The sequence below is a fragment of the Nematolebias whitei genome, chromosome 18 (genome assembly GCF_014905685.2).
Source record: "Nematolebias whitei isolate Nwh7 chromosome 18, NemWhi1, whole genome shotgun sequence".
NCBI lineage: Eukaryota > Metazoa > Chordata > Actinopteri > Cyprinodontiformes > Rivulidae > Nematolebias > Nematolebias whitei.
In genome coordinates this window covers 41,034,428-41,045,253 of record NC_056515.1, presented here as the reverse complement: position 1 = coordinate 41,045,253, position 10,826 = coordinate 41,034,428, and the positions used below count along the sequence as shown (strand labels likewise).

Here is a 10,826-nt window from a genome sequence, read left to right as displayed (position 1 = left end):
CATATATATATGTATATGTGCATATATATATGTATATGTGCATATATATATGTATATGTGCATATATATGTATATATGTATATGTGCATATATATGTATATGTGTATGTGTATATATATATATGTGTATGTGTATGTGTATATATATGTGTATGTGTATGTGTATATATATGTATATGTATATGTGTATATATATGTATATGTATGTATGTACACGTGCTGGTCATTAAATGAGAACATCATGAAAAAGTTGATTTATTTCAGTAATTCATTGAAAAAGTGAAACTTGTATATTCTATTGATCCATTACACAATGACTGATATATTTAAATGTTTATTTCTTTTAAAGTTGATGATTATAACTGACAACTAATGAAAACCACAAATTCACTATCTCAGAAAATTAGAACATTACTTGGTAAACTTTAGAAATGTATTTTCTATAAATATCCTGATGCATGCTCAATAAATAAATGTATAAATCTCTTTTTATTCTAAGTGGTCCTCTTCATGCGCACAGCGCCTGGCTCCTGCTTGCACCTTTTGAATATGTCAGCGGGATTTTCAGGTCATTTGCCAGAGAGGATGCTGGGAACGCTGCGTCCAGGCTCTGAAGGTGACTGGTGTCTGTGCCATCCATCACCGGCGCTTCCTTTAGCTTGATGCATAATTGAGCCTCTCAATCAACTTCCTGCAGCCAAACATGGAGTCAGACTGACGGAGAGTCAAGGTCACAGCGCTCGGCTTCTCTTATTTACTCTTCAGCTGATTGCCGTGCGTCACGTAGGACACGGCAGGTGGGAGGGCGAAGGTGCTGCTGTGGGCAGCCTGTAACTGTCCGCTCCGTCTGATTGGTGATAATAAGCAGTTTGAGTCCACGCCGCCTGCTCGGGGCGAGCAGCCGACAGGACCTTGAAGGCACGTCTCTGTTGTGATGGGCCGACAAACATTACAGCGTGCTTTATCGACACCGACTGCTCTGACACATCCAAAAGTGGCCCGATATATCTGCAGGCCGTCGCCGGCGTGACGGGCACGTGTGAGGGCGCCACAGCAGCAAATGTTTGTCTGTCCTCCTGTAGAGGTGGACTAGATGGACCAGAACCAAAGAGACGTTCTCTTCAGGGGGACATTATGGTGTTTGTTTTGTGTCAGTGGTCATTTTAAACCTGCTAACAGATTGCACGTGATGTTGTTTTGAAGATTTGATCATTTCTCATCTTAAAATAATCTAAAAACTCTTAGCATGAAGGTTGGTGAACAACAGGCCTCACTTCAAGGATGCTGGGTCTAGTTTTGAACAACAAATGTGTCTTAGCTTAGCTCACATGCTAATGGCTGTCCCCCCACTCGTTCATATGAACCATGATGGAGTCACATGGAGCTACAGATTACTGAGACTGATGGGATTAGATTTAATCTGTCTTTAATGGAAATCTGAAATGTTGGAGGACCTGGCAGCAGATCTTTTGTGGTTCTGTTTTTGTCAGAGCCTTGGAGCCTGGATGCTGAGAACCAGCTAGAAGTGTTGATGAGTTTGACGTGAAATGAAGCTGTACAGGTTGTGTTTAACTCCGCCCACTCAGCATGACGTGTTGCAGTGGAGGAATCTCAGCAGCTGCACCTTCACCCCAACATCTGTAAAGCTGAACTCAAAATAACAGAGGACACTTGTGGAACACCTGGCCATCCTTGATGTCTTTAGTGTTTACCTTTAACCTAGATTATAACCTTCTTTCTGAGGTCTCACCTTCTCTGCTAAAAGTTCTTCACAACTGCACCAAGCCACCGGCGACCTTCTGATTGAAGACTCATGGTACAAGTGAAGGTCAGACATTTAGTTTCAAACACGACTTTAATGCACCACTTGCTCTCACTGAGATCGGATGCTTCCCTCCCTCCCTCTCCTCTTTGCTGCTCTGTCTGTGAAACTGCTCCTGAGCCTCTCTTCACTTCTTCTGAACCATAATCATGGACTTGTTTTGACCAGTTGGTCCCTCAACTCAATTTACAACATTTCTTCGAAGAGAAGACAGGCTTTAGGCGAGCCAATTTGCCCTGTTGGCACGTACGCAGCTGGATATCTCATCGACTTGAAGACTTGATGATGTGTCTATCTCTGCTGCCATCTGTGGATTTTAAGGACGCATATTTGGGGAGTGGTGGCGCAGAGGTTAGAGAGGTGGGCTTGTGATCCGAAGATCGCCGGTTCACGCCCCGGCCCCGACAACATCAAAATTGTGGGTGGGGTAGGTGAAACACCCGCACTTGCCTCCACCCTCATTCGCCCCACCCTGGGCCCATGAGCAAGGCCCTTAACCCCCACCATGTGCTCCTTAAACAGGTCTCTCTTGAAAATGAGTTCTCGTGGCTCAATGAGACTAACCTGGATAAATAAAGGCTAAATGAAAAAAAATATATACTTTAATTGGATTTACGATAACTGGTTCCTGCTTTTTGGATTCAGCTGGTGCTGGTTTTATCTACACTCAAGGAAGTCGTCTGCAGCAAATTTGGACCCGATCACGCTGCTTGCCTTTATGATGGCTTGGTTCGTGCCTCAAGTACCCAGACTCAAATGCTTTGGGCAGAATGGATCAGATCTTGGGGATTTTACTCAGTTACGTTCCATCGGTGTGGCCATGTGTTTTGGACATTTCAGAACCGAGTGGACCAACACAGACTCAAGGTAGATGTCATTAAGTTCTGCCTGATCTTGAAGGCCATCTTATCTGAATTCACCTGGAGAACATGTGATCTGACGCTCACCACCACCTCCCTGAGGAATTTCGAACTGATAACCAGATGAAACCTGCTGAATAAACTTGTGTCATCATTTCAGGACTCTTGGATTCTCATAGACGTTATTTTTGGCCATTCCTTGACATCCCTTGAGAATGTTTATGGATCTCACCGGAGGACATTGACTGATTTTCCATCCTTATCAGAACTCTTACATTGACCTCGAGAGCATCTATGAACATTGCTGACCGCTCTTGTCTCCTCCGTCTGCAGAATGTCTACGTCACTATGTGCTTGTTTGTGCGAGGTGTTTTTTTTATTATTAGAGGTTTTTTTTCCTCAGGCAGGAAAAAAGTCTGATGGGAATTGTTTCGCCTCCAACTCCTCCATGTGTCCAGTTAACCACTGGTTTTGTCTGTCCAAACTGGTCTCACTTGTAAATGAGTCTTTTAGGCTCAATGTGATTTATCTGTTTAAATAAAGGTTGAATGAAAAAAAAAGATGAACAAACCAGCACATGCTGTTTTATTATATTCTAGTAAAATAAGACTTTTTTCATATTTGACTCTATTGAAGAGCTAACAGTGATGCATCACACTGCTTTACCTCCAGATGTTTGCTCATAATTATTTAACCCATTCAGTTTGCCATCTTTGCCACTTATTAGACACATGATGTGTTTTTAGCATTCATGTTCTTGTGATTTAGATTTTATTATTTTATTTTCACGTTTAGCCAGTAAGCAGACTCTGAACTGGTTTATTCCCACAGGCTCTTAGGTGGTTCTTGTCTGTGCATGGAGCAACATGTGGATGTGTTTATTTAAAAATACAGACTGATGTAAAGAATGAGCTGACGGTGGCGATGTGTCTCATGTTTATGCACCTTATGGAACAATTTCCACATTTGATGACACAATTTATTTAATTTCTTGTGTGTCTGAGACGAGAGCAAACACACGCCAGCGTCACGAAGAAGTCCCAATGCCGCCCCGTGTCCACATGTTTGTAACAAGGTGTTGGTTGTTTGGAAGCTGCCGTCGTTCTTCTCAGCACTTCTCAAAGCTGCGATCATTTCCTGCCTCTGAAAAGCTAAAAGCTCCTTTAAGGAGCTGGCGAGCGGCAGGCTTGGCCCATTCAGCCTCGGGTTTCTTTTCATTAGAGCCTCGACATTCAGCCCATTTCCCTCTAACTCAGCTGATTGAAGACTTTTTGTAAATGCACTGTGGAGTTTAATGAAGGGGGTGTTGGGGGTGGGGGCTGCTGCTTCACTAACAGGTGCTGCATTCTGCCTGGGTGAGGTATGAATATGGCCGTGTGCAGCTTTTGTTTCGATGCATTTACAACATAATGTGTCAGGAAAGTGTTGATGTAAAAAGCTAAAGCTGCACGTGCTCGTTCTCTGCAGTTAATCTGCTGAAAGACTAAACTCTGCACATTTATTAAGACTGCTTCCTCGAAGCTGGTACAGTAAGCTGCTTCCACACCTACAGTAATGATCATTTTTACAACACGTGTAAATTCTCAGCTGAAATTGATGAAGACGTTGAAAACAAGTTGAATATTGGCTGAATTTCAATGTTATTAAAAATGGAATATAATGGGACATGAGGAGCAGAATTATGGGAAAAAGCACAAGGAAGCATAAAAAGGCAAAATAAACGAGACATTAAAAGACAGACTCGATGAAAGCATGAAAAGATAAAGCTCTGAACACATTAAGGAAGCATAAGGAGACAACGACGTGAAACAGTCAACAGATACATGAGAAGTAAAAACACTAAAGGATGTTCGACGGGACACAAAGAGTGCAGCGTGCAAGATTTGTGAAAGATCTCGATGCACTTCAGTACTTTTATACTTCATAAAGTATCAAAGTTACAAGAACAATGACAGATTTAATGTTCAGAACACTTTGAAAATGACTGGAACTGCGTTGAATGAGCTGAAGTACGACTCGAAGCAACGTGCACGTTCAGTGTTTCCTGTTTGTTTTTAGATCACGTCTTCATGTTTCGGGCCGGTGAAAACCTACGAGCTGCTTCATCACATGACAGGAAAAGGACTGTCGGCCAAGTACCATTTCCCCCGGCAGCCATGTTTGTTCCAGCCAGGCATGGTCGCAGTGCAGCTCGTTCTGACCAACCACTCGGACCACAGCCTGCAGGAGATCCATGTCGGAGACCGGAGCCCAGCGAGCCTCAACGTCCACTGCTTTAACACCGTCGGTGAGTTCTTCCACGTTGTTCCTGAATTATTTTCTATATTTCTGCAGCAACACGACCTAAAACATCTTCAGATTTCACACAAGTCCTAAAAGTAGATGAAGAGAGCCCAGTTAAACAAACGAGACTAAATATTCAACCTTTTCATTTATTTATTGAGGTCGATGATCCGATATTAAATATCTGTGAGTGGTAAAATGTGTGAACCTCTGGGATTATCATTAATCTGAAGGTGAAATTAGAGTCAGGAGTTTTCAATCAATGATGATGATCAGGTGTGAGTGATCACCTGTTTGATCTAAAGAACAGGATCTATCAACGTCTGATCTTCACAACATGTTGGTGGAACAAAGAAGATCTCCGAGGAGCTCAGAAAAAGACTTGTTGGTGCTCATCAGGCTGGAGAAGGTCACAGAACATGTGTAAAGAGTTTGGACTCCACCAGTCCACAGTCACACACATTGTGTACAGATGGAGGACATTCAAGAGCATTGTTCCCTCCCCAGGAGTGGTGGACCAACAAAGATCACTCCAAGGTGTGGAATAGTGTGTGAGGTCACAAAGGAGCCCAGGGTAACTTCTAACACCTGAAGGTCTCTGTCACATTGACTGGTGTTCATGAGTCCACCATCAGGAGAACTCTGAACAGTGATGAAGGTTGAACAAGAAGAATCATGAACATTCATGATTTCTGAGCATGAACCAGGATATCTTGAACCACTTTGGCCAAAGCTAGTTTGAGAGTTTGGGCAGGCGGTGAGGGAGAGAGTGGACTATAGAAACCATCTTAGCACAATTATGTGTCATGTCCAATCTTACTCTGAAAAACTGCGATAGAGCGAGCGCATGAAAAACGAACCGCGAAGCACCGAGAGACTGCTGTCCAGCCACCCGAGTCATTTGAGGAAACTATGCTTTCTACTTTTATATTACTTAAATGTGGAATTTCCTCAAGTGAATGGTATCACCGGTGGGGTGGCCAAAGGTTAATCTAGACTGGCCCATTGTGCCTGGTGGTGGATAAAATGCTCCCACCGATCACCAGGATGTGGCACTGTGTGCTGCCTCGGACAAGTAAAACCACAACTATTTCTCTTTGTATACTCCAGGTAATAACTCCTAACTGTTTGAATATCTTCCATTTGAATATCTGGTCAGTGGAGGGAAGGAAAGTCACAGATACAAGGTGTTTCCTGACATTCAGGGTTAGACAGGATCTGTTTCTGAAAAAGAAACCCAGTTTAACTTTCAGTTTCTTTACCAAGTTTTCCACATGGAGCTTAAAAGAGAGATGTGAGTCGACCAAGATACCCAAATATTTATAGGAATCAACAAACTCAATGGGGACACCATTTGAGGATAAAATCGGAGGAAGAACTGCTGGGACCAACTTCCTATTTGAAAAAAGCATCCCTTTGGTTTTTTCGGCATTTAGGACAAGTTTGGGACCGAACAAATCTGTCTGGATGATGTTAAATGCAGATTTCAAAAGCTGGAAAGCCTTAGCAACAGTTTTAGCTCGACAATAAACAACTGTGTCATCAGCATAGAAATGTATGGATGCATCAGGGATGTTTTTGCCTACATTATGTATGTAGATTGTAAAGAGGGTGGGTCCTAAGACTGAGCCTTGTGGTACACCATTGTTGACTGTTAAATAACTGGAGGAAGTACCATTATGTTGAACACATTGCCTCAGGTCTGAGAGATAGTTAGAGAACCAACCAATGGTGTGTTCTGAGAAACCGATTTCTGAGAGTTTATGACACAAGATGTTCTGATCCACAGAGTCAGAATCTTTAGACAGGTCTAAGAAAAGTGCAGCACAATAATCCTTAGCATCCAGTGCTTCAACAACGTCATTAAGAACCTTCAGTGAAGCAGTGGTTGTGCTGTGTTGTTTCCTGAAACCAGATTGATGTGGAGGTAAGATGTTAAATGAGTTACTGTGAAGAAGAACCGTGCTGCCTGGACATTGTTCTAGATATATTGCTCCGCTCCAGGTGGCTGCATGTTGGAGCAGCTCTGTTTCTTTCATTCTGAGATTTTGCTTTTGGAAACTTTATTTCCTCTTTTTCTGGATGTAAATCTCATTTTTTGGATGATTGTTTCCTCTGGTATCAGATGCTGTGCAGCTGGAAGGATATTTACTGAAACTTTTTTAGTTTTGGACATTTGTTATGATGCGTAACCATGGCAACAAGGCAGTTTCTACAACCAACAGCAGCTGATTAACATCTCAAAAGCTCAGCTGTGCTCGAGTGCCTGACCACTGAGATCCTGGAACTAGCAGGAAACACGGCTCATGTCAGCAGAAGGACAGGATCGTCCCTCGGCACCTACAGCCGGCTGTCCGCAGCGACGAGGAGCTCAACAAGCTGCTGGGAGGAGTGGCCATTGCCCTGGGAGGATTTCTGCCCAACATTCAGGTGATCCTGAAGCCCAGGAGGCCAACCAAGTGCAAGTAAACGGATCAACATCTGTGGCCAGTTTCTTCAGATCTGCTATAAGACACAAGAGATCCTTCCCGCCCACAACCATCAACATCTAGAACAACTCTTTATGAAACAAGGAACATGAGCTACAACAACATTTAATTTCCCTCTGGGATTAATAAAGTATTTTTGAATTGAATTGAATATTACTGTAGATATTATTATCCTATTATTATACAGTAGTCCTTGGTTACTTTGTGGTTCGTTTATCGTGTACTTGCTCTATCGCGGTTTTTCAAAATAAGATTGGACATGACACAATGGGTTGATTGATGGATGAGCCTCACGATCAGCATGGAATTTTTATTTAAAATAAATGATTTAGCACCTGCTGCGCCTCTGTGCAGCCCACACTGCAGGATAAACTTCCTGCTTCAGCTGATCATGCAGAACATAGAAGTGGGCGTGGCCAAGAACACTTGCAAGTCTCAGAGGAGGCAGGGAGATGACATCATGACATCCTGTGTCTTGTAGAGCGTTTAGAGTTTAGAAACCTTGTTTAGAATATTGTAAGAATGTGGGAAGGGTTTAAAATGTCTTAAAATACATGCCGGTATACACCAGTATATTTAAATACCAAAACTACTTGTACTACTATTCCTACTTTGCAGTTTGTCACTTATCGCAGGTCTTCAGGCTACGGAGCCCCCACTATAAATAAAGGACTACTGTATTATAGCCATTATTATAGATATTACTATATTATGTAGTACTGCTTGTCGTTCATAAAATCTTCATTTAAGAGTGACCTTTCCCTGTAGTTTCAGTTTTGTATTCAAGGATCCGTCTGTTTTCCGTGTATTTCATGTCACTGCTGGTGCTTCAAAGGGTTTTTATTTTTTAGACTTCTCCTCTACGATGCCATTTTCACATTCAGATTTTAAATAATCATCAAGTTATGGAAAACATCTAATCCTGTTTACCATCAGTTCAGTAAATTGACCCGTCCATCCCCCGGAGTTGCAAACAGCCGATCTTACTCGCTCTAATCCCCGTTCATTAATATCGATCAGGACACGCATTCGAACAGCATCACCATATTTTTCCACACCGTGTGCGTCTCGCTGTGAAATGAGTCAAAGTGGGTTCTGCACGCGTGCACAAACAAACCCCAACACACTCGGACCGAAGCTGTGCGTTGAAGCATGTTAAAACTGTTGATTGCAGGGAATTGATTGGGCATTGAAGGAAGTGGTGCAGGCAGACGGTGGATAATTTGCATCGATCGGCTGCTTGCTGCAAGCAGGCGGCTGGATTCAGTTTGGATGAGCTGCAGCTGAGAACACGGGCCGAGTGTTCTGGAGTCCTGCTCGCTGCTGAACGACGATACCACCGGGGTTCGTTTTCATCCAGTAACGAAGCACGACGTACGTTACTTCTATAGCTGCTTGTTGCGACTGAAGCCACGAAACGCAGTTTTGGTCGCTGATATATTTGTCAGTCATTGGGCTGCAGCTGTTGGAGACTCGTTGGGACTAGACAAGTCTTCTGCTGCAGTCCCTGTGAACTCTGAGCAGCAGCTTTAACTCATCCCTGCTTCATGTGCATGTGCCCAACATGCACAACTTGAAAAATAAGTCAGGTGCCAGCTGCCATTTTGCCATGCAGGTCTAAGAAAAGTCCACATTGAAAGTTGGGTTTCGATGACAAAATTCAAGATGGCCACCGCCGTATATTTAAATTTGTATACCGCCCACTCTGATCATTTGAGGAAACGATTCTAGATTTTTTTATTATTGAAAAGGATAGTTTTCTCAATTTAATGGAAGAGACGAAGAATAATCTATTGCCGCACCCCCCCACCCACTGCTGCTGCTGGTGGTGGATGTATGGCTCCGCCCACTCGGCAGGATAAGTCGCGTTGCTCCTCCTCACTTGAATATCTGAGTATGTTTCATTAAGGCTCCCTGTTCAGTTCCAGTCCAGAGAAACACTCCTGTCCACAACTGCACACGTTCACCATCAGACCCAACGGGGGGAGGAGGGGGGACATATTTCAGAGTCAGAGTTTCTTTATTGTCATTCGCACCTCATGTGGTACATGTGGTGGAGCGAAATTATGTACACAGGGTCCCAGTTACATCCAACAATAAAATGTATAATAAAAACAGTAATAACATCTAAGATATGAACTAAGAAAAACATCAACTAAATATACACTAAGCACTCATAACATAAAACATTGAACATCACCACAAACATGAACATGAGTCTGTGAGCAGATGTGCACGCATGAACACGCATTTCACCCAAAATGAACATTTCTAATTGAAAGGTTCTGAAACATTTAGAGCGTATGAATATTTACTTGTGTGATTTTCTGTCCTCAGTGTTTTTCTTTAAACGTGAAGTCATAAAATGTGAGATTAATGTGAGTGATGCTCAGGAGGAGCAGAGGGCGAGTTTGTGTCTGAGCACAGAGCGGCTCCGATCCAAACCCAGATGTGCCATGTTCCAGCTGTTTGTGACTTGCCGTCAACGTGCGTGCTCTGCGCCCCTCAGCCTCTGGATGCTGATGTAGTCTTTGACAAGCCTGTTGTTCTGGAGATGAGCTGCTCGTCCTTCATCTCTTTCTTTTCGTCTCCTCCGAGGCTGAACTGGTGCGGATGAGATTGAAGGATAGATTTCTCACACATGGTGGCCTTGCTTTGTGATGTAGAAAACACTTGTCTGTTCCACTCTGCTGCTGCAGCCTCCTCCTCCTCCCTCACTCTCTTTATATAAATGTTTCACTCAGAGCGGTTGGAGCCGGGGGCCTCGGTGACCGTGTCCATGGGGATCGACTTCAGCGACTCAACACAAGCAGCAAACTTCCAGCTATGGTAAGACCAGAGGAAACATCATTTGTCTCCCACACAAGTCTTTGTTGCCTTCTGCTCAAGCTGTAGTCAGCCACATTCAAGATGGCTGCCACAGCAAAGAGAGAACTGAGAACTCAAAAATGACTTTAACTCAGATTTTCAGATAACCTTGATGTATCAGTAGCTGACACTGATCCCCAAATACTGAGCTCGAACTGATCATACAAAACTACAATGTTGTCTTTAATATTGAAATGACCTCTGTCAGCGTAACATTTTATAAACCACTAAACAGATTTTGTTAAAACTTTCAGAACATCTACACTGACTTTATTTTAGGGCTGTAACAGGAGCTTGCAAAGCTAAAACGTTGCAGGCTTTATCCTGATGCATGCTCAATAATCCAGGTAGAAATAATAATCCAGGTAATCCAGGTTGCAGGCTTTGTTTAGTTGTAAACTTGGATGAACCTCATAAAAGCAGCAAATAAACGTTAACAAACATTAATAAACATTAACAAACATTAACAAACATTAAGAAACATAAATAAACATTAATAAACATT

General features: G+C 42.8%; 1 protein-coding gene across 1 annotated transcript in view; it reads left to right on the top strand.

The window, feature by feature from the left end:
• Positions 1 to 10,826, top strand: part of ap3b1a (adaptor related protein complex 3 subunit beta 1a) — a gene marked incomplete at its 3' end in the record, with an annotated part of 88,526 nt that overhangs the window by 74,947 nt on the left and 2,753 nt on the right. Inside the window, 2 exon segments of the mRNA XM_037692178.1 lie at positions 4,740 to 4,968; positions 10,198 to 10,282. Coding sequence (XP_037548106.1) covers positions 4,740 to 4,968; positions 10,198 to 10,282 — 314 coding nt within the window.